The sequence below is a fragment of the Conger conger genome, chromosome 19 (genome assembly GCF_963514075.1).
Source record: "Conger conger chromosome 19, fConCon1.1, whole genome shotgun sequence".
In the NCBI taxonomy this organism is placed as follows: Eukaryota; Metazoa; Chordata; class Actinopteri; order Anguilliformes; family Congridae; genus Conger; species Conger conger.
The window spans coordinates 7,836,079-7,860,445 of record NC_083778.1 but is presented as its reverse complement, the minus strand read 5'-3'; the positions used below and the strand labels follow the sequence as shown (position 1 = coordinate 7,860,445).

Below are 24,367 nucleotides of genomic sequence, written 5' to 3'. Positions count from 1 at the left end.
TTTCTGTCGTAGGGCCTTTGAGGAATTAAGAGTGATTATGGCCTTTCAGATTCTATTTGTGGGACTGTGAGAATTCATGTCCTCGGCTCCAGTAGATATGGTCGCACAGTTTCGGGAGTGGAAACATCCCTCGGGAAAGGTTTCCGGAAATTTCCGGCATTTTAACTGTCATTTTATTGTCGCACGATTGCAACTGTAATCGCATCTTTATATTCCAAGCAATCTTTTGGGGTTTTTTTTAAAAACACTGACGTGAAGTATTGGCTTATTGTAGAAGTGAAGAGGAAAGTAAATGTTTTGAGTATAAACTGTTGATTCATCCCCCTGACATGAGCCCCAAACATAACAATGAGCGGACAGAGTTCAGAGATTCTCATAAAGATAATGACCGGTAAACAGTCAGAATTTCCTGTGCCCCATGGAAACCACAGCACACTACATGGCCTGCAACTCGGGGAAGCTCCAGACGTTTCTCGTTTCAAACTGCCGTGACGCTGTTTAGTAATACGGGCCCTGAGGTTTAGCCTTGAGCCAAAATGGAGCCTCTTCGGTGATTTGCGGTTCAGCCTTGAGCCAAAATGGAGGCGCTATGATGATTTGTGTGGATGGCACTTCAAAATAACTCTTAGTCAGGATTCTGACTAGGACAGACGCAGCCAATCAGCTCAGGCTAGGATCCAGAACTGGCCGAAAGGACCACAGTCACACTCAAGCCAGCAATTAGCTCAAAGTTTGGCCCCTCTTGAGCCAACTCTTCTCACGATAGGGCTACTGTTAACCCTCCCATAATGCACCTCTCTCTCCATACCGCACTGGCTCCTAATCAGCACACTAGGTTACTATTGAGTAGTCAAGCTGCTTACAAGATGTACACAACTTATGTTTTCAATAGCAGGCATGTGTGCTTACGGGGTGACATTTGCTCAGGTGGTAAGGGCAGTCGTCTGAAGTGTCCCTGAGCAGGACACCTAACCCCGAATTGCTCCTGACGAGCTGGTCGGTACTTTGCATGGCAGCCAATCGCCGTTGGTGTATGAGTGTGTGTATTAATGGGTGAATAAGAAGCATCAACATTACATTACATTATTGGCATTTGGCAGACGCTCTTATCCAGAGCGATGTACAGTTGATTAGACTAAGCAGGAGACAATCCTCCCCTGGAGCAATGCAGGGTTAAGGGCCTTGCTCAAGGGCCCCAACGGCTGTGCGGATCTTATTGTGGCTACACCGGGGGTCGAACCGCCGACCTCGCGGGTCCCAGTCATTTACCCTAACCACTACGCTACATTGTTTATTGCCCTTATTGTACAGTGACTGTTTACCATTTGGACACAGCCACAGTCGCTGTTCACCTCTTGCAGTCTTCCTCCTCACACACTGGACTTCCGTCGTCTCCTTCCCAGGGTGCACCTCTTCCCGCGTCGCCTCGCCCCTCGCTCGACTATCGCACGTCTGACACATCTCCGTTCCAGACCGCCGCCGCTACCTTCCCACAACGCAACGCCGAAGGCGCTCTCCCGCTCCTCAAATACAGCCGAGCAGCCGAGGGTCTCGGTTCCGTCGCGGTCAGGCACCGGGGGCGTGGTCAAGCGCCTCAGCCGCCGCCGCCCTTCCTCCGATTGGCCGATGCGCCGCGCCTGTCAGCCAACGGGATCGCCCGCGGTCGCAGAGCTGGGAATACCGCTAAGAAGGCACCGCTTAATCCCAGCAGAGAGCCGAGCGTTCATCCGAACTCAAAAGTTCAATTCAGGAGTCACATTACCAGCGCAAAGCCCCCCTCCCCTGCATCTCAAACGGTCCGAAGACTCAAAAACAACACACGAGTACGTCACAGGACTCTCTTCCGGTTTTCGCCAACGTCTTGCGATTTGCAGATCGCCGGCTGGTTAATTAAATCTTCTACGAATGTGCATGTTGTTATTTATCTAGGTGTTAATCATTGACCTTCCGAATCGGTAAGCAAACAATAGGGACTCGCACGCGGAAAAAAGGCCTCGTGTGTGCTCATTATCTCAATGTGGCGGTTGCTACTGCAGGCTCAAATAGGCTTACTGAAGGGCGAGGGAGAGTCTTTAAGAAGGCGTCTGGTCATTCTGTGATTTAATGCTTTTTTGGCAGCGTGGTCCTGTTTCCAGGCATGCTAATGGAGCTTGTGACTAAAAAATGTTCACCTAAAAAAAATATGGTTTTGGGGATTAAAGGGAAAATAAGGCCAAAACTATTTTGGGGAAAAAAATAAATAAAATAAAAAATACTTTACTGGCATTTCACAGATACTCCTATTGAGAGTGAGTTTCACTGCAAACTCAAGTGCAAAGGTCAGGGGTGAAAGTGCACTAATTCCCAACACCGTCCAGATTCAAGAGACAGCAGTTAATAGTAAATGGTAAATGGTTGGAATTTATATAGCACCTTTATCCAAAGTGCTGTACAATTGATGCATCTCATTCACCCATTCATAGACACATTCACACCAACAGCGATTGGCTGCCATGCAAGGCACCAACCAGCTTGTCAGGAGCATTTGGGGGTTAGGCGTCTTGCTCAGGGACTTCGACACAGCCCGGGCGGGGGATCGAACCGGCAACCCTCCGGCTGCCAGGCAACTGCTCTTACTGCCTGAGCCAATGAGACGACTGCTCTCACCGCCTGAGCCAATAATGTCGCTCAATGTCGCCCCTACACTATCGCCTGCAGTACCACCCAGCTGAACATGGAAACAAGAAACAAGGACAAAACTCGGCAGCCACCCTGCAAATATCTCCAGAAAAACGGCCAAGAAAAACACATGTCTGCCTGCGGTCAAGACCCACCAGTGTGCGTGAGTGTGTGTGTGTGTGTGTGAGTGTGTGTGTGTGTGTGTGTGTGTGTGAGTGTGCGTGTGTGTGTGTGAGAGTGTGTGTGTGTGTGAGTGTGTGTGTGTGTGTGTGTGTGTGTGTGAGTGTGTGTGTGAGAGTGTGTGAGTGTGTGTGTGTGTGTGTGAGTGTATGTGTGTGTGTGTGTGTGTGTGTGTGTGTGTGTGTGTGTGTGTGTGTGAGTGTGTGTGTGTGTGTGTGTGAGAGTGTGTGAGTGTGTGTGTGTGTGTGTGAGTGTATGTGTGTGTGTGTGTGTGTGAGTGTGAGTGTGTGTGTGTGTGTGTGAGTGTGAGTGTGTGTGTGTGTGTGTGTGTGTGAGTGTGCATGTGCATGTGCATGTGTGAGTGTGTGTGTGTGTGTGTGTGTGTGTGTGCGTGCATTAGTGTGTGCAGCAGACGGCCTGTAGCTGTACTTAAGGCCTGTTTGAGTTCTGTGGTGAGGCCCACTGCTGGAGCCAGTAAGTGTTTCCATGTGGAGCCACAGCAGGTCTGAGGCACAGGGTCCCTCCAACTCCAACTCCAACTCCACACACACACACGCACACACACACTCTCAGACACACACACACACACGCACACACACACACACAAACGTACACACACATACATACATACACACAGCCATACATACAGTACACACACTCACACACACACACACATGCTGCACACACACATTCATCCATACAGACCCATAAACAGCACAAGCTGCACTCCACAAACCTCAGCCTCGATGCCAATACAAGAAGCTTTTTTTTCTTTTTTCTTTTTTTCTTTTTCAATGTGCCAATTATTAGGCAGAATTTGCCAGAACTGGAATGTGCTGCAATGTGCTGGAGTATTTCTTTGTTGTTGAATACCACAGCACTGAGAAAAAGTCATATGAAAAGTTTAACAGCGTGTGAACAGAAGGACTGTAAATGACTGCTTTTAATAGCAGGACAGAATTGCTGTAGTCGCCCATTCACTAACCCAAATTCGTATTTAATCCCAAACTGGAACTAATCTTTGCACAGTCTACTGATTCGGATAAATATTTAACAACCCTAAATTGGCTTGTTAGGTAGAGGCACCGGACTGGTTGTTTGGGGGGGGGGTTACACTTCCTGTCCCAGAAGTGGTGTGAGAGATGGAGCCAAAATGGCGGTATGCTGGCACTCAGCAGTGACGCTAGAGCAGTCGTGGCAACCGATCCCACCACGTTCCCGAACCACGGAAGGGCCACGGTCGAAGCGGTGCGAACGGTCGAAGCGGTCCAGGAAGGCGAGCGTGCGAAGGGTGTGAGTGTGTGTGTGTGTGTGAGAGTGTGTGAGTGTGTGTGTGTGTGTGTGAGTGTATGTGTGTGTGTGTGTGTGTGTGTGTGTGTGAGTCTCACACAGATGTGGATGCTGGCGTCACCGGCAGCGGAAACACCCCCCCACCACCACCACCACCACCACCACCCTCCGCCCTGGAGCCCCCCCCCCAGGGGTCTGACCGCGCGACCGCGGGGGAGTTGGGGGCTGGAATGTGTGCTACTGAACACCACAGAGAGGCTGTTATAAATACGAGTGCTATCTTTAAAGCCCCAGCACAGCGCCATGACCCACCAAATCACAACCCTTTTCGGTCACGCCTACTCGGCATTGAGTTCCCCAGACAGGCATATGTCACAGAGACAGACCCCCCCCCCAAAAAACAAACACCCAAAACAGACTGTCCCGCCCAGCGACGGGCACAGGGCTGAAGAACACGTTCCGGTGGGGCGCAGGAAGTGCAGGAACACATGCAGGCCCCTGTAAAAGTGCACGTACGGTCCGTTCAGCAGTGTCTGATAAATGCGGAGATAGTCACGCTGCTGGTGCTGGAGCTAGGACAGCTGCCATGTTTTGTTTTGTTTTGTTTATAGAGCACTTTTCATGGGACAGTCTCAGTGGCCCAGGACCAGCAGACCACACAGAAATGAGGACTATCTGCTGATCAGCACAAACGTACGGAATGCTGAAAGACTTATGTTTCACCATGGCTTTGAGTGCTTCACCGGCATTGGTCCAGGCTTCAAGTGCTTCACCGTCATTGGTTCAGGCTTCACATCCTTCACTGTCATTGGTTCAGGCTTCACATGCTTCATCGTCATTGGTTCAGGCTTCACATCCTTCACTGTCATTGGTTCAGGCTTCTCCTGGTTCACTGTAATCGGTTTAGTAGTAGCAGACCCGCCGCTGTCTCCTATCCATCCATTATCTGAACCCGCTTATCCTGAACAGGGTTGCAGGGGGGCTGGAGCCTATCCCAGCATGCATTGGGCGAAAGGCAGGAACACACCCTGGACAGGTCGCCAGTCCATCGCAAGGCACACACACCATTCACTCACACACTCATACCTACGGGCAATTTAGACTCTCCAATCAGTCTAACCTGCATGTCTTTGGACTGTGGGAGGAAACTGGAGTACCCGGAGGAAACCCACGCAGACACAGGGAGAACATGCAAACTCCGCACAGAGAGGCCCCGGCCGACAGGGATTCGAACCCAGGACCTCCTCGCTGTGAGGCGGCGGTGCTACCCACTGCTGTCTCCCATCCAAGTTAATGAAAGGTAACCTTTAATACTCAAATTACTCTGCTGCCGGCCATGTGAATCTAATGTTGCCAAACAAGTGGCAGTGTGGGGTTTTCAGCTGGTTGAATCAATCGAGTCGAAGTCCAAAAGCCTGGTGGTTGGCACCGTGACCTATAGCTAATTACAAAGTGTTCCTGTAAGGGGCACATTGGTGAGACTCGAGGGCTATTTTTACCGCCCGTAAACCCCCGCACACTTAACACCCCCCGATATCTGCGCCATTTCAGTGCCACGGAAGAGCCTGCTGACTAAACCCTTGCAAACACAAAGTAAACAAAGCTCTTTCCTCATAACAACAACCAGAACTCGGCTACAGACAAGCAGCAATTACACAGGCATGAAGAAACGGGGGGAGGGGGGTCACAGCGAAGGATTTCATATACTGTAGTATGGTGGTTTTTATGCACCCTTTCATTATTACATTGAAGGAGAATGGAAGATTCCATTAGGAACTGAACACGGGGGGAGGGGGGTCACACTGAAGGATTTCATAAACTGTGGTATGGTGGTTTTTAAGCACCCTTTCATTATTACATTCAAGTTTGAAGGAGAATGGAAGAATCCATTAGGAACTAAATGGGGGGGGGGGGGGGGCTGTTTTAGAGGAGAGTGCTGTGTAGTTCACACAAGTTTAAATGTGAGAAAGCTGCAGTTTGGGACAGGCTGCTGGCTGAGGGCCTGCCCCGTTTGAGAGAGGCTTGCGGAGGGACCGGGCGTTTTTTTGGGGGGGGAATTGTTTGGTATTCAGTGGGGGAAGTGAGCGGGGATGTTTGTGCGGGCGGGACTGTGTCTTCGCTTGGTAACGGGTGAAAGGGCTTGGCACCGGGCGGCTTCCCCCCCCCCACCCCCTACCCCGCCGAAAAGGATGGAGGGCTCCGTTGCCGGCGACGATTCGGCGCTGCCACTCCTGGGCCCCGGGTAAAAATATCCCAGCATGCACCGGTCAAAGGACATCCGTGCAGTTTGATCCCTCACAGATATAGCACAGGCACGGCCCAGAGCACGGCTTCTTCTGTCGCCGAGGACAGAAGCCCCGTTCGAAAAAGTAGTCGCATGTTATTGCATTGCCAGTATAGCCACCACAGATACAAAGGCTTCCCCTCCTAACACACAGACACACTTGCACGCGCGCGCACACACACACACACACACACACAACAACCTTGTTCCCAACCCACCCAACGCTGAACGTTTAGTGCCGAATGAACGCACTTGATCCCGAGTAGACTGATATTAACTCCGCTCCAGTGAGACGAATGCTAAACATTTCACAGCGTGTTCTGTTTTGGTTGGTAATTCTGTCCTGACTCCCACCTCCATCGCGACACAGCCTAGATTTCACGTCTGAAGCCCCGACCTGAACGTGTATGAAGACTCGGGCAAAAGCAAAAACGTCAGTTTCGGCGTTAAGGCACTGCCATTGCCGTCGTCAGAACACGGGAGGCCTGAGGGCTAACTCTCTCAGATAGCGTGTGCCTTTTCAACACAGGGCAGAAAACCCAGGACCGGTGTGTCAGCCATATTCAGGTGGGCAGGATATGGCTTTGGACAGGGTTCAGGGGGGGGGGGGGGGGGAGAAGAGGTCGGGAGCGAAACCGCACCACAGCGCCGTCTCAAACGGGAGGGCTAGTGTTACATAACCTCAATCCAACACTTCCTGGATGACAGCAGTTGCTCGACTACGGAAGGCGAGGGTTTAAGGGGCGGCCCGGAAACTCGGCTCCCAGCAAACTGCAGAAACACCGGCCATGTCTGAAGCAGCACACTAGCCTGCATATTAAGTAGACAAGCTTCACACATGTATACAACTTGTATGCTCAATAGTAGGCAACTTGACTATGCTCATTACAGGGAGCTCAAGACAGGCACTCTTCAACAATCGCAGAACAATGAACAATGAATAAGGGATAACATGAGTCCGTGTCACGCGTCCGATAATAAATATTATTATTGTTATTATTATTATTTTTATATCACTTATTGAATTGTGTTTGAGATCGAGGTGCTTATTTCTGCGTGACTTTTCTCAATATCCCATCTCAGTGAAGTATAAGAGACAAGACACAAATCTTTCTGTGGGATCTTAAGCCACTGCCCTGTGGAGCCGGAAGGAGCTGGGCTAGACATGCCCAGTCTGGAGGAAAAGCCCAGTCCGTGATCGAGCCGGTTGGCGGTTGGCGGTTGGCATTTATATAGCGCCCTTATCCAAAGCTCTGTACAATTGATGCTTTTCATTCACCCATTCACACACACACACTCACACTCACACTCACACACCGACGGCAATTGACTGCCATGCTCGTCAGGAGCATTTGGGGGTTAGGCGTCCTGCTCAGGGACACTTCGACACAGCCCGGGCGGGGGATCGAACCGGCGACCCTCCGACTGCCAGACGACCGCTCTTACTGTCAGAGCCACGTCGCCCCGTGTCGGAATGACAGCCAGAGGCTGAAAGCAAGCCAGTCTATTTGAAGCCACTGCTCCAGACTGCTTCCAAACCAAACCCCTATCCCTTATTGTGAACGGGGGCTCCAAGGATAAGAGATCAATCTCTTTCATTGCATAGAATTCTGCCAGCTCATCAGTACGGCATCATCGACAGAAAGGACCAAATCAGCACGTCCGAAACCTGGCCCGGGTTACACCCGCCTATGACATCACCGAAGCGCGAGTCGGATGAGCCTCATCCCCGTTGCACACCTGGGCAAATTTCAGGGGAGCGGGATATACATTTTGGTCCTGCGGCAAATTAAAATACCGTAGACCGTATTAGATGTTTTCAGCGTAGACCCCTGCGTCTGATGGAAGAGGCTCACAGGACCAGGTTCCAGCTGAAGAGGAATCACAATCTCAGAAGTAGCTCAAAACCACCAGGAAGGTGTCTGAAGATTGACCACAGAGGAACCCCCCCCCCCCCCCTCCCGCCTCCAGATGGAGAACAACAAAGTGTCAGTCAAGCTCCGTAACCATGGGGATCAGGGCTTCACCTCTGCCCAGGACGAGGCCCTGTGGAGACCTTCTCTGGGCCCGATAAAGGCTCTCAGTGTTGCGGGCAGCGGTGATCTCGTCAGACCGCCTAGAGGGGCTGCTTCTGAAACAGAGCCCGTTTCTCCGCCGATCACCGCCACCGCCTCGGGCCCCGACTGGCGGCTCAGGCCCCCCCCCCCCCACTTCCTGTCCGGCCCCTGGGGCCCGTTGGGCCCCCGCTTCCGACCAGAACGTCCACAGGGCGCCGTGCAAACGCGACCGTTGGAAGAACGATAATGTGCCTCCGCCCGTGACTTTTATTTCCGAGAGCGGGAGGTTCGCGTTCTGCAGACGGCAGATGCAACGGCGCGTCTTCTGACCTCGGGGGAGGACTTGATATGTTTTACAGAGACAGAGTCCGCTGACAGTTAAACGGGAAGAGAGAGGCACGGCTGGAGCGTTTGAGGGGAGTGATGGAGTAAAACATTCCTCCGTGATAAAGAAGGGAGAGCCGGGACCTGGGGCATTGTGGGTAACGGGACAGAGAGGTTGAGGTAATCGTCTCTTCCTCTACCAGCCCTGCAAAGAGCTGACCTCAGACAGCTGTCAGTCTCCACAATGTGCACGTCCGGAGGTTATATTAAGATTCATAAAAATAAAATAAAAACTCACTCACACACACATACACACACACACACACACACACACACACACACACACACAGCCTGATTTTACAGAAATTCCAGAAAGGCACCTTTTGGCAAAATTTACTTCAGTCACTGAGGGTGTCTGTTCTCGGATTCGCTTCCTCGTGTTCTGCACCCACTGTAAGCGATTGAGGCTGAATGATAAACAACCAATACCCAAAACAGTGTTCTAAATTAAAGTTCCGTTTTTTTTGTGTGTTCTCTTTTTACATGCAATGTGTATCGAATCGTTTCCATGCCAAGACACAGTTCAGCCTGCATTTTTATTCAAGATAAGACGGACACGAAGTAGAATTCAACCTGACGATATCGACGAGGACTCTCCATTCGATTGAGTAACATGTTAATCGCGGCAGGGAGAATGAAAGGATTACAGACGCAACGCAAATTGTCTGTCTCGCGGGCGCTTAACATTCCGTCAGCGCAGAGAATGATATGGACTCTGTAAATAAACCTCCCTGCGGCGGCGTGCTTCTGGCACACGTGTCGGCGTCCTCTTGGCCAATCCACACACAGCCTTGAACTTCACATCCAAAAATACGACCGTAAAAACAGGCACGTAAGTGTCAAAATTATTTTTTGACTTTCAGCAAACCACTTGAATTTGTCGTTGGGAATCCTTCCGATAGTTGTGCGTGTGTGGAAAATCAAGGTGAGTGGTCCGTTCGGAATTACTGGACCATACAGTCAATTGCCTTAATTAACATGCACGCTAAGCTATCTCAGTTTGTGGAGATAATTACTGAAGCTGTAAGTACCCCATGATGGGCTAATCATTTTTCATAACAGTGATTAATCAGAATCAACGGGCGTATGATTCTACACCTTACTGTTTTGTTTTTACATCGTTTTCCAGTACGAAACATATGGCAACTGAAGTTTCAAAATGTACAATAGGTACAATATAAAAAAAAACTTTCATGAATAAAAAAAACAAAACATGCGTCAACACTCACATTTGTTGATTCGTTTTTCAACCCTCCAATCACAGAATTAAGGCGATCTGGGTGTTTGCGAAGCAATTGGCCGAACTGTCCGTCGGGCTCCAATGACTTGTTTGGCAGGTTGGAGACGGTAGGGCTCGCTTTCAACCGACTCCGGGCGACCACCAGGGTCTGGTAGAAAAGGCATAAAGCAACTCCTACAAGCAGCACTGAACGCGGACAACACCGGCGGCGGAGCGCCCGAAGCAGCCAACGGAACATCCCCGCTTCTCCTTCGGCTTTGAAGACTCTGGGCAAGAGGAAGACCATTTGGAATGTTCGCTTCGACCCCGCATCCCACACCAACGCAGTGCGAAAGCAGCACTTTGAAACCGTTAAAAAAAGAAATAGCGGACCTATTTGGACAAACAGCGCAATTCTGAAAGGTAGGCTACAGTGTGACGACTAGATGTCCAAAGTTTCATGTTATGCTTTGAACGGTCTCCAACGCCGAATTTGGGGTTTACTCAAAACACAAACTAATGTCTCGCAAAGTCAACAACTATATCCATCTCCGCGATTTGACAATTAGAGACGAGTTGGCAGAGTGAATCCGTAGAAAGCATAATTTCCATCACAAAATCGTCCCGGATATTGATTGTAAGCAGATGGGTGTGCGCGCGCCAGCATCCAGGCGCAGTTTCACAACCAAGAATACCACAGTGACTGGAAGCAGGCAAAGGTTTTCCACGTCAGGGGAAGCGAGCCTCCAGATTAAACCCACTTCGGGTAGCGGAGCCTCATGACTGCAAATGATCACACGCTTCCGCTGCGCTCTGACAGGAAAACTCCAACGGGCCCCACGCTGACTTTTTAGCTCCGTAAACAACACCAGGAGAAACTGTCGATTCCGTAAGCATGCCGTTTATTTTGCAAACTGCCACGTTTGATGTCCAAATATGGTCGTAGCCTAACCTACTCTCCGGGCGTCTTGAAGTGGAAAATATCCAGAGAAGCGGAGTCCACCTGGTTTCCATTAATTCTTTGAAAAAGTAAACAGTTACTTCCTCCCGATTTCAAACCCGTGATTTATACACGAAAACAAAACCGCTACTGCTGTCCCACGCGCGTCCACACCCATGCCGAAAGATTTCGGGATGGGAACAAACTGCATTTATTTTATAACTGGAACGCTTTAAAATGAAAGTGAACATTGTGGACGTTGCTGTCGTCACTGCTCCTTGCTGAAATCTGCATCCATCCCTGCTCGCTTAGTGGCAGAGACTAACCATTCTAAGGGTTAGGAAAACACCAATCACTAAACTGATATTTTTAGATAGATGAAATATGGGTGTTTGACATAAAAAAATTACTCAACTATTGAAATACAAAAATAGCTTACTGATAACACAAACACACACACACACACACACACACACACACACACACACACAAACATCAATGTTATATAAGTGCAAAATACTGGAAAAACAGCTGATGCAAATAGCTTTCATGAGTTCAATGTTAAATATTTTGTACTATTGCTTAGTCTAATTATGTTGGTCGTTGTTTAAAAGTAAACATTATTGGTACTAAATGATTGTACACTGTGCACATGAATGCCCATGAATGATTTAATTAATAAACAAACTCTCTCTCTCTTACTGCGATGTTACTGTGTATTTGACCTGCGAGTGTACATAATAACTTTGGCAGAAGCCGGTGATAGACGCTATTTCAAATCTAAATAATAAAGTCTGTAAAGTCAAATGACAAGGGGAACATCTATGACCATTCTCCCATCCAGAATCTTTGAAGATGCTCTGGTCTGTTCTTGTGGACTTGCCTCTTCAGACATGCCAGGCCTGGAGACTGAGATGGCCATTGCAAGAGTCATTTTGTGGTTAGGTGTTCTCTTGGTCGATTTTGAGGTACACTTATTTTCTTTTATCAAAAATTAAAACTGTTGAAAATATCAACTGTCATCATTTTTACTTCATTGTCTTTTGCATAAATCATTTACGGTTGTGCACTCAAACGTGACGTTCCTTTTTAAAAAAAAAAAAAAAAAAAAAGGTTGCAAAAACAGGGCTAATCTTACATTCTTACAGAGCTGTGTTACTCCGTGGACACGTCGTCGATGATTTCGATTTTGCAGTTTCAAACAGCTGACGTGAGTTTCACTGCTGTCACACTGAGTCACAGGTGTGCGAGTTTGATGTGGCGCTGCGTGCGGGTAGAGCACCAGCGCCCCCCGCTGGCCGGCAGACGCACCACACGCCCTGCCAGGGTTTGAGTTTCACACATTACGGCGCTCAGAGTGCAGCGGTTCCCAACCTCGCCCCGCAAACATTTACATAAAAAGAGGTTTATTTAACTGGTCAAATTAAAGACTGGTGAATCAATAAGCAAGCCTCTTAATAAGGTTGCTGAATACGTGTTTTCTTTTTCCTCCCCTTCAATGGACTACCACAGTGCAGGTTCGGCTCGTTATAATATGTCACGACCAGGTGTCCACACTGTCACAGCTATTGAGATTACCGATTCGCCTCAATCTGAAATCTGATCTGTTAAAACAACAGTGTGCAATGTAGCACAATAAGCACAATGTGAATACGGCACTTTCAATCTCCGTGTCACCCATAGCGTGACATGATGTGGTTTAAGATGGAAAACAAACCCTCTAAACAAGAAAAACATCTAATTCAGAAAAATGAACAGCTTGTAAACATTTCTGGGATTGCGATTGTAGTTGTAGCTGCAAGTATATATGTTACCTGTTCATTTTACTTAACACTTGCTTATGCCTTGGCGTTTTTCTGATTGGAGCTTTCAGTACATTCCGATCATCTCAATGCCTCCCGGGAGCTGTTGAGAACCACTTGGTCTGCTAATTAGCAAAACGATTTTTAAGTTTTGTGAGATAACGTTAGCCTTTAGGTTGCTGAAAGCTAATTAGGTAACTACAATACAACATCAACGTTATGGCATTGTACAGATAGGCTCACTTTACGAAATGGCTTGGAAAATTAAATATCCATTGCTAGGCTAGCTAGGCAACTAGCTACGACGCCAGCTCCGAGTTTGGCGCCGTAGCGTTTTCATCGCAAGAGCTAGCTAGCGTGTTAGCAAATGGCTAACGTTGTGTCTTTACACACACATAGTAAGTCAAAGTAATAATTTAGCGAGATAAATACATAAAGTATTGCAAATTTAAAAAATAAGACCATTGACAAGGCTACAGAAAGCAAAATGCCACCGCCGAATGTTTTTTTTTTTCAGTCCTAACGTTAGCTATTTTAATTAATTATCGAGATTAAGGTAATTTAGCCAACTGAACCTTTCAGCCCTTCAACCAAAGACTCCACCCGCTCGCTTAGCTCTCTCTACCATTTATCATGACATTTCTTAGATGGATAGCGGGGTTTATTCGGGGTAGTCAGCAATTAAGTTCGTTTAATATAACTTTTAACAGGTAACCGGCGGCGTAGTCGTGCTTTTTTGCTCACGAGCGTTGTTGACCCCAGTATCTGATATAACAGGCAGACAGATACTCCGCATCTTACTGCAAGATCTGTGGATATCTTTTAAAATGATTTCTTAACATATAAAAGTTACACTTAACACCTTCATCTTTTTATTCAATTTAATAAAATTACATGTGAAATAATAAAACTGCATTACCTGCTCAAATATGGCTCAGCTCCAGTCTATTGCTGCCCTCTCCTGGTGAAATTATATAACTACAATTTCTGCAAACATAGGGCTCCATTCACTGCTATACAATGGCTGCCCTCTAGTGGTAAAACTTTGTAAATTCAGACATTTCCCCTGCCTAGTTTTATTTTAATTTTTTATCATACGCACACTTACACCGATGGCGATTCATTCACCCGTTCATACACACACTCACACGCCGACGGCGATTGGCCGCCACGCAAGGCGCCGACCAGCTCGTCAGGAGCATTTGGGGGTTAGGTCTCTTGCTCAGGGACATTTCCCCTGCCTAGTTGTTTCCTGCGCACATGCAAAAATGCGTAAGTGAGAGTGTGCGTGAGCGTGTGCGTGAGCAGTGGCATCAATGGAACAGAACTTAGGAATAAAGGGGAAACACGTTCAATGATTTAGCAAATTAATTTAGACATTTTATTGTACTTATGTATTTACACATCATCTCTTGTAACATTTCAGACTCCATTTAGAGCAGACAGACTCCTGCCTACTTCAGCAACTGTCGTTTTGTCTGTATGTCGTTTTGGACCAGACGGGTGGTTTGGTTTTATTTGTTGGTTTCAATTTCAGTCTTTTTTTTTTTGTGGTTTCTGAGGCAGGTAAGGTTATGTGATGTAAGCTGCGATCAGGTATGATCGGTTATGGTCAGTTATGGTCAGGTGAGATCACGTAAGGTCAGATGGGGTCAGGTGAGATCAGGAAAGGTCAGATGGGGGCAGGTAAGGTCAGATGGGGTCAGGTAAGATCAGCTATGTCAGATGAGGTCAGGTGGAGATCAGGTCAGGTCAGACGGGGTCAGGTAAGGTCAGTTATGCTCAGGTGAGATCAGGTAAGGTCAGACGGGGTCAGGTAAGGTGAGGCAAGCCTGTCCAATTGAACAACAGCTCTTCCCAAGCGCGACGCTCTAAGCACTACACCGCACACGACTCAGTTCCAGTCAGCAAACGCACATCGCTGCCCCCTAGTGGCTCAGGCGGAAGTAGCTGGTGACGGGCCCAGGCTGCTAGCACTAGCCTGAGCTCAGTCCCTGCTCATGGACAGCAGCTCCTCTGTGTTGATCAGGCCCTGGTTGTACCGCTGGATCTTGTTGATGAAGCGCTCCTTGGCCTGGTTGGGCACGTGCTCCCCCGGCCTGTGCGCTGGCGCGTCTGGGGAGGTGGAGACAGACAAAGAGGACAGTGAGACCGGCGTCGTTACCGACCGATGAACGCAGCGCATCAGCTGCCCTCAGTTCAAAGGTTGACTGCCCTCAGTTCAAAGGTTGACAAACGGCCCCGCCATGAGTCTTTGCGATTACCTCAGGCCTCTTACTTCCGTGAATATAACGGCAGCTGAAAACAGCAGCGGAGTTTGCAGAGAACTGTATAAGTGCTCGTTCACAAGCATGAGTATACAGTGAGCTTAATCATTTATTGTTGTAGCAACATTTTAGTTATATCATGCATTAAATGGTAAATGGTTGGCATTTATATAGCGCCTTTATCCAAAGCGCTGTATAATTGATGCTTCTCATTCACCCATTCATACACACACTCACACACCAACAGCGATTGGCTGCCATGCAAGGCACCGACCAGCTCGTCAGGGGGGTTAGGAGTCTTGCTCAGGGACACTTCGACACAGCCCGGGCGGGGGATCGAACCGGCAACCCTCCGACTGCTAGACGACTGCTCTTATTGCCTGAGTCATGTCGCCCCATCGCATTACATAACATATTCAATGTTCTTAACCTGTGTGTGACTGTGCAGGTATGGTGTGTACCTGTGTGTGATGCGTACCTGTGTGTGACTGCCCGGTTGCGAACCCGTTGGAAACACAGTCCTCGCACTCCTGTCCGTCCCCGGGTGCACAGCTGCACTGCACGGGCCAGCTGCTGTAGAGGTCAAAGGGCACGCTCTGCCCCGCCCCCGTCTCGTCCTGCTGCCACGCCCCTCTGATCGCGTCACTCAGGAAGGTGGCCTCTGACTGGCTGCACTCGCAAGGCCCCGGCTGCGGGGCAGGTCCCTGGGTTTCGTCGTGCTCCTCGGGCAGGCTGGAGGGGGCCCCGGCGCCGCCCCAGTCTTCCAGGGTCCGAGGGAGGTCATCTGGGGGAGGAGCCGGCCGAGGCAGCATCTGGCTGAGCACCTCCACAACCTGGAGACCCCGCAACACACTTACTACTGACACTCTCACTACTGACACTCTCACTACTGACACACTTACTACTGACACTCTCACTACTGACACACTTACTACTGAAACTCTCACTACTGACACACTTACTACTGACACTCTCACTACTGACACTCACTACTGACACACTTACTACTGACACTCTCACTACTGACACACTAACTACTGACACTCTCGCTACTGACACACTAACTACTGACACTCACTACTGACACACTTACTACTGACACTCTCACTACTGACACACTAACTACTGACACTCTCACTAGTGACACTCTTACTACTGACACTCTCACTACTGACACACTAACTACTGACACTCTCACTACTGACACACTAACTACTGTCACACTCACTACTGACACATGCACTACTGATACAGTAACTACTGACACAGTAACTGCTGACACACCCACTGCTGATACACTCACTACTGACACTCTCACTACTGACACACTCACTACTGATACACTAACTACTGACACTCTCACTACTGACACATGCACTACTGATACACTAACTACTGTCACAGTCACTACTGACACACTAGCTCAGGGGTCTCCAATCTTATCCTAAAAGGGCCGGTGTGGGTGCAGGTTTTTGTTTTAGCACAGTACTAAGACAGCTGATTCTACTCATCAAGGTCTTGATTAAAGAACAGGATTAGTTCATTAGTATAATTAGGTGTGTTACTGCTGGGTTAAAACAAAAACCTGCACCCACGCCGGCCCTTTTAGGATAAGATTGGAGACCCCTGCACTAGCTTCTGTCACACTCACTACTGATACACTTACTACTGGCACTTATTACTGACACACTCACTACTGATACACTCACTACTGACACTCTCACTACTGATACACTAACTACTGACACTCTCACTACTGACACATGCACTACTGATACACTAACTACTGTCACACTCACTACTGACACACTAGCTACTGTCACACTCACTACTGATACACTCACTACTGACACAGTAACTACTGACACTCTACTGACACACTCACTACTGATACACTCACTACTGACACTCTCACTACTGATACACTAACTACTGACACTCTCACTACTGACACATGCACTACTGATACACTAACTACTGTCACACTCACTACTGACACACTAGCTACTGTCACACTCACTACTGATACACTCACTACTGACACAGTAACTACTGACACTCTACTGACACACTCACAGCTGAAACACACATTACTGACTCATTACTGACATGAATGTGTGTCTGTATGTGTTTATATATGAATGTGTATCTGTGTCTGTGACTGTATGTCTACTTATGAATGTGTGTCTGTGTCTATGTTTATATATGAATATGTGTCTGTATCTGTCGGTGTTTATATATGAATGTGTGTCTGTCTATGTTCATCTATGAATGTGTGTCTGTGTCTGTCTGTGCTTATATATGAATGTGTGTCTGTATCTGTCTGTGTTTATATATGAGTGTGTGTCTGTGTTCATATATGAATGTGTGTCTATGTCTGTCTGTATTTATATATGAATGTGTGTCTGTCTATGTTCAGCTATGAATGTGTGTCTGTCTGTGTTTATATATGAATGCGTGTCTGTATCTGCCTGTGTTCACATATGAATGTGTGTCTGTGTCTGTCTGTGTTCACATATGAATGTGTGTCTGTGTCTGTCTGTGTTCACATATGAATGTGTGTCTGTGTCTGTCTGTGTTCACATATGAATGCGTGTCTGTATCTGCCTGTGTTTATATATGAATGCGTGTCTGTATCTGCCTGTGTTCACATATGAATGTGTGTCTGTGTCTGTCTGTGTTCACATATGAATGTGTGTCTGTGTCTGTCTGTGTTCACATATGAATGTGTGTCTGTGTCTGTCTGTGTTCACATATGAATGTGTGTCTGTGTCTGTCTGTGTTCACATATGAATGCGTGTCTGTATCTGCCTGTGTTTATATATGAATGCGTGTCTGTATCTGCCTGTGTTCACATATGAATGTGTGTCTGTGTCTGTCTGTGTGCCATTCCTCCCATAACCCTCTTCTGCCGCTCAGCAGCCCTCACCCGGTGCATGCTGGGCCTGGTTTTGGGCCGGCTGGCGGTGCAGTCCAGGGCCACGCGGAAGAGGCCCAGCGCCGTGTCCTGAGGCCAGGGTCCCGCCCTCGGGTCCAGGAGAGAGAGACACACATCCAGCCCCCCGCTCCTCTCCACCTCCCTGCACAGCCTCTCTCTCTGAGGGGCAGGAGACAAGCCACTGACACACCGCATCTCCCTGCTCTCACCAGCGAACAATACTGTTTCGCCACTGTTGTTATTATTATTATTATTATTTCTTTTTTTACAACTGGTCCTTTTACCACGCCTTTTTTACGATCTGTTTTTAAAATATTTTTGACTTAAATGTTTGTAAATGTTTGCGTTTACGATACTGAGGGTTTAGATTACATGTTTGAGTTATAATGCTTGGGTTGTCAGCGCAGTTGGTATGCGGTTCTGATTGGCACTCTGTTGTATGTCGCGTCTGTCAAATGACTGGAATGTAGTGTCACGTAATAATTTCTGTAAATGCTTTGGAAAAAGTAATGTGCTCCCTTGAAGCAGAGAGCTTGATTTGGCGGTCTTAAGTATTGAAAGAATAGTGTATTTTAAAAAGAAAGGACATTTCTGAATCAATAAAAGACCAGTATTACCAGTGGGATTTGTTTGGGCGGGGCTGCCCTCTGTCCGGTGAGTGTCTCCATCATCACCTGAACACAGAAGTACATTCATATCAGTCCTGTATTATAATACAGGATGGCATTTTATCACGTGGTTCCCCCGATGATCTCAAATGAGGAAAGACACACACCACTCCCAAATTATATTGAGTTACTGAGTTAGCTGGATAACCGCACTGAGTAAAACCAGAAAGCAACAATACGGAGAGGTCTAACCCAGAGGCTAAATTGCTCAGAGCTTAATTAAATTATGCATGCCTCAGCACTGTTTTTACAATGGGAAAGTTTCTTGCGATGAGCTGTTGATCCATACTTTGTGAGTCCTTTTTGGGTCAAGTCAATGGATAGTCCAGATTGTTAGGTACAAAATGGAAGGTTTATTTGGGCGAAATATAGCATTGAGAAAAGCAGAGAAAAGAAAAAGGAAATTAAACATCTTCTCTGGCGTTTCTCAGAGAGGAACAGTAGATTTGCTTAACTACGCAAGCTCATGACACTTACCACCCTCTCGGCTAGGCTCTTTTGAACATCATCCTTGTTCCAGATTTGCGAGGGTTTCGGGTTGTACTCAGTGCAGTTATACTCCTGACTCAGACATCTAACTCAGACAGTTTTTGGAGGAAGTCACTTGCAATTTTAGGAGTGTTCAAGGTCAGAATATTGAGGGGAAACCCCTTTGGCTAGACCCAGGCAAGCTGATCCCGGGTCAGTTCCTGTTGGGTTTTTAGAGTATCGTAGAGATCGTCCTGGTTCATCCTGGGTCAGCGGCTACTTACCACTCCGAGGCTGTACACGTCCACAGCGGTGGAGAGCTTGCCGTACCGGATGTACTCCTCCGGCAGGTATCCCAGAGTTCCCAGGGGGAAGGCGTCCAGGGTGACGGTGCAGCCGTGAGTGAGGGGGTAGGGTTTCAGGCGGGCCTGCCCAAAATCGGACAGCTTGGGCTCCAGCTGCTCTCCGAGAAGGATGTTCTCACTGCAGAAACGTGCTATCGGTGAAACAGGCAATCATGGAAACAAACGAGCCGCAATGGCTGATCACAGCCATGCCCGAAACAGCTTACTTGCCTACTATCGAGTGTACAAGTTGCAATCAAGCTGTTTACAAGTTATACTCAAGTATACTCAATAGCAGGCAAGTAGCGTAGTGGGTGGCCTGTAGCATAGTGGTTAAGGTACATGACTGGGACCCGCCAGGTCGGTGTAGCCACAATGTAGCCCCGGTGTAGCCACAATAAGATCCGCACAGCCGTTGGGCCCTTGAGCAAGGCCCTTAACCCCGCATTGCTCCAGGGGAGGATTGTCTCCTGCTTAGTCTAATCAACTGTACATCTCTGGATAAGAGCGTCTGCCAAATGCCTGTAATGTAAAGTAAAGTAAAAGTGAAAGTAAAAAGTAAGATGATTCTTTTGGACACGGCCCAAGGTCATTGGCTGTGGAGGTCGGATGATGAGGATGAGGAGGAGGAGACGGAGGAAGGGTGAGGGTAGTGGTCTGGCGAGGTGTGGCGATGAAAACCCACACAAATTCTGATCTCCTGACGGTTATGACAAAGTTTCCTATCAAGAACCGCATCAGGCAGTGGCCATAAAATCATATATTTAAAGGTCAGAACACAGATTCTTGCGTTCATGCAGCCCAGACCAAAATAAGATCTGTATCTTACTGCTACTTTGTAAAGTAGGTTTGGGCCACATCAGCCTGTAATCTGAACGTAGTCTCTGCTCAAAAAACAAGTTACAAGTTACGGACTGTGGACATCAGACACAAAATAATCATGTTTTTCATCTGGGTGTTTTAAACATACAGGTATGGTTCTGTTTGAGGTGTTTCCGGGCTCAGGAAGGAGCACATTACATTACATTAATGGCATTTTTCTGATGCTTTTACCCAAAGCGACTTACAGTTGATTAGACTAAGCAGGGGAGCAATGCAGGGTTAAGGGCCCCGCTCAAGGGCCCAACGGCTGTGCAGATCTTATTATCCCGGCTACACCGGGGATCGAACCGGCGACCTTGCATGAGTTTAACCAGACACAGTTGCTGGTACTTGTATTTGGGGACAGATTGCATCACTGAGTTTAACCACCATCTTCTATGTTCGGCCACTGTGGAGTTGACAGGATGTACGAAAACAAACAAACAACGATTGTATCTGTCGGGCACGACCCTTCCTGAACCCTCCCATACTGCAGCGGATGAGGCTACAAAACACTGCCTCCCCCAAAAGCTTCTGCCCATAACCAGGGCAGTCTACTACATTACATCTTATCCAGAATGACATACAGTTCATTAGACTAAGCACGAGACAGCCCTCCCCTGGAGCAATGCAGGGTTAAGGGCCTCGCTCAAGGCCCCAACGGCTGTGCGGATCTTATTGTGGCTACACCGGGATTAGAACCACCAACCTTGCGTGTCCCAGTCATTTACCTTAACCACTACGCTACAGGCCACCCTACGGTGTGTGAGCGGTTTCCGGGGTTACCTGGTTAAGTTGCCGCAGATGACGCCACAGGGCGGGGCTGTGTGCAGGTGGGAGACGGCCCGGGCGGTGCCCTTCACGATGTTCAGCCGGTCCCTCCAGGACAACGACGCAGCCCCCTGCTCGGAAACCAAGGGGGGGGGGGAACTGTTTTCAGACTGGCTACTGCGTGAAAACCCAGCGAGCATCTCGACAGAATCCAGACCGATCAAGGCAGGAACATAAACACTAATTTAGCCCCAGTTCAGTTCAGGTTTCACTTTGATCTAGCCTGGGTAGGTCCTAGTCGCCGAGAAACCTTTCACTTTTCAAGCAAATATGGCCATATTTTCAGATATGTAGTTTGAGAGACGTCTAGATATCGAGACATTCAGGTGGAAACCGGGCCATATTTGATTGAAAAGTGAAAGGGTTCTCGCTGACTAGGATGTACCAGGCTATATCCAGATGAAACCTGAGCCAAATTTGGTTTGGGCATTTTAACGCACACGCCCATGTGAATATGTCTTCTTGCTCAAGAATACATTTCTTAGTTCATACAACAGAACTTTTTTCTGGATGGGAGACTCACCTGCTCATGCAGCCACTGGGACAGGGAGCCATTGGGAAGGTAAGGGGTCACAAGGCAGTACTGGTCCCCTTCCAAAAAGCAGCCCCACAACTCCAGGATGTTTGGATGCGGTTTACTGAGAAAGACAGATGGGAGGCAAGACGTTTTAGTAAAAAAAAAAAAAAAAGCAAAAGCAAAAACGTGGGCTGGAAAATGTATTCTCCCGACACATGGAAAAGTAAAGTTACCAACAATAATTTGTCACCAACCAAACTTGCTAACTTAAGTAAGGAGGAGAAGAGCCCAAAAAATAAAGTTCGCCTCGTGTCACCTGGCCCTTTATTCTGGCCCTGAGCAGAGACACGAGAAACTCACTGGTGCAGAATTTCCATTTCGGTCCTGAACACGTCCCACAGTTCCTTCCAAGAGGCATTCTTTTCCTGCATACGATATAAACGAGACAGGCGACTGTCAAAAATCAGTTATTATGTTATCGAACTGGACAGTTCTGGCCATACGTGGGCAAATACCTTGAAATGGCTGGAAAGTACCTGCTTGAACACTTTAACGGCGAAGGCCCGGTCCCCTTTCGAGCCTTTGTACACCTCGGAAAAGGTGCTGTCCCCAATCTTTGAGCTGTGGTGGAAACAGGAAGTTCCCTCTTTGACGTCACCGTAAGTGAGGCTGTGTTTCAGGGGACGGCCTGAGGAATGAGCACGAGTGTCATGGTGATATGCGTCCCCCTGTCTGCTGGGGGCCCTGCAGGCCAAACACTAACCCGGGGAATTACCCACAAGCCTTAGGGAACTAGGTATAAACCACGGACTCTCACAGTACCCTCCACTTCCCGATGAGAAACAGGTGTCCGGGCATGTTTTCCTTTGTTGAACGAACAATCTTGGTGACTAAAATCTGCTTGATATTTTTTTTAAATATGATTTAGCAGTGATAATCTAGAACTGGATAGGGGTGGTGGAGAGGAACTTTTCTCCATCTCACAGTTTTCACTTATTTTTACATACACCACAGAATTGGCTCTAGCCCTGTCACACACACACACACAAGATCTGACCTGATGAAAGCACTACCTTGGCTGGCGGAACAGGGAGAATAACGCAGCTCCTCGGGTCCTGACCAACTGTCAGAAGGCTCCTGGAAATTAAATTAAATTAGCGGTGTTTCGCAACAGAACTGGGCTCCCATGTGAGATTAGACAAAACTTCTCATGAGAGAGAGAGAGAGAGAGAGAGAGAGAGAGAGAGAGAGAGAGAGAGAGAGAGAGAGAGAGAGAGAGAGAGAGTAAAGCCACACAACGCACCACACCCGTGTCCCCAGAAGTAAAGTGCTGCGTAGCGTACCTCGATGAAAAGGCTCTTAAGACCTTTGCGTCATACCTGGGAAGAGTCTTCACAATGCGACGGCCATTCTTTTGGCACGGGCTTCGCGCCTGAAAACACAACCAAATTCATTTTACAGCGTGTGCCTTAAACGGTAACCATGGCAACATTTATTTTGTGAAGTTCTGTTGCTCAGTCCGTGTTGGTCACCAGACGTTAGGGAAGCGCTTTAAGTCGAGACACAGAAGATAAATAACGTTGGCAAACAACAGAACAATTAACAAAAGTTTAAACTTTAGTACAACGTTGGTTACCGCTTGATAAGAGTGCGTTTGACCTTATTGCATTGCTGCTTAGCACGTTGGGCAACGGTTTCCTTCCATTAAAGACGCTCCACAAATGAAGTTGTTATTGTGAATAATGTGACGATCAGGATAAGTGGAGTCCACCCACCTCCTGACCTGAACACATCAAGCGCTCTCTCATGGCCCATGTCCTCCAGAACCAGCAGTAAGTCTCCCACGGTTTTGTTCTTCTGGGCCCAGGACCAGAGTATTTCGCTGGTCGGGCTCTTGCCCGCAGCCTCTAGTCTCTCATTCTGCCGTAGTTCTGACCAATTGGGCAAAATACGCGCAGCTGGCAATACACACACACACACACAGATATTACATGACATCAGAGCGGAAACGAAACGGAACAGTTGCCACAAAGGCTAAAAATAAAACTTAAAGTTTTTAGAATACTACCATAGACTGCTATATGCTAGTTATGTATTGTTATAAAGACTCGGTTGGCGAAAACAATATGCGCTGATTCAACAGATATTAGCTACTCCGTGTAACGGACCACAATTTGACGGGACAGTTGGATAAGGCAACTAAGGAAGAAAGTTATCAAGTTTCTTACCCAAATCTCTCCACCCGAGGCTGCCGTCACCACTGTCGATTATTTTGCAAAGCTTCTCCATCCGTGATGGAGGGACATTAAATAAGAACATCGATGAATCTGTATGCGATGCCATTGAGATCGTGACATTACTGTTCTGACAGTGAACTCAGTAACTCACTCGCTCGTCAGTTCGTCTATTGCAATAATCAGGAAATACCCAAGTCCCACCCACCTGGAAGTCAGAACCACTTTAACTCATAAAATAGCATACTCGTATAATGCTACCATATTCAGATAGGCCTCAATAGCATGCGAATCTTTCGATTCCCAAAAGTCGTGACGTGAGTTTCAGGCTTGCGTTAGATTTCCGAGAGTCTATGACAAAAGTGTAGACGCACTGGCATCATTAACGACAAAATTGCATCACAAAAGCTAGGAAAATAACCTGA

The 24,367-nt window shown here is 47.8% G+C and overlaps 2 protein-coding genes and 1 long non-coding RNA gene across 5 annotated transcripts in view; 1 reads left to right on the top strand and 2 right to left on the bottom strand.

Moving 5' to 3' along the window:
* LOC133119238 (protein Wnt-16-like) overlaps positions 1 to 11,023 on the bottom strand; it is a 53,778-nt gene extending 42,755 nt beyond the window's left edge. For both annotated transcript variants that reach the window (XM_061229752.1, XM_061229753.1), the window contains exon 1: positions 10,083 to 11,023. In XM_061229752.1, coding sequence (XP_061085736.1) covers positions 10,083 to 10,379 — 297 coding nt within the window. In that variant the 5' untranslated portion in view covers positions 10,380 to 11,023. The remainder of the gene's footprint in view (positions 1 to 10,082) is intronic.
* Positions 9,963 to 12,034, top strand: LOC133119239 (uncharacterized). The gene is made up of 2 exons (XR_009706502.1): positions 9,963 to 10,495; positions 11,857 to 12,034. It is a non-coding gene; the product is annotated as an uncharacterized LOC133119239 (long non-coding RNA).
* Positions 12,035 to 14,558: 2,524 nt separating this feature from the next.
* Positions 14,559 to 24,105, bottom strand: irak3 (interleukin-1 receptor-associated kinase 3). 2 transcript variants are annotated; one of them, XM_061229780.1, is made up of 13 exons: positions 23,937 to 24,105; positions 23,484 to 23,666; positions 23,088 to 23,140; positions 22,782 to 22,845; positions 22,245 to 22,396; positions 22,069 to 22,133; positions 21,715 to 21,829; positions 21,147 to 21,262; positions 19,440 to 19,638; positions 18,637 to 18,693; positions 18,011 to 18,178; positions 15,560 to 15,914; positions 14,559 to 14,929 (listed from the first exon to the last, which is right to left on the bottom strand). In XM_061229780.1, the coding sequence occupies exons 1-13, from the start codon at positions 24,049 to 24,051 to the stop codon at positions 14,802 to 14,804; spliced, it is 1,770 nt and encodes a 589-aa protein (XP_061085764.1). In that variant the 5' UTR covers positions 24,052 to 24,105; the 3' UTR covers positions 14,559 to 14,801. The 2 variants fall into 2 exon arrangements, with proteins under 2 accessions (XP_061085764.1, XP_061085765.1); XM_061229781.1 differs by lacking the exons at positions 23,484 to 23,666; positions 23,937 to 24,105 and adding an exon at positions 23,345 to 23,371.
* Between the last annotated feature and the right edge of the window lie 262 nt (positions 24,106 to 24,367).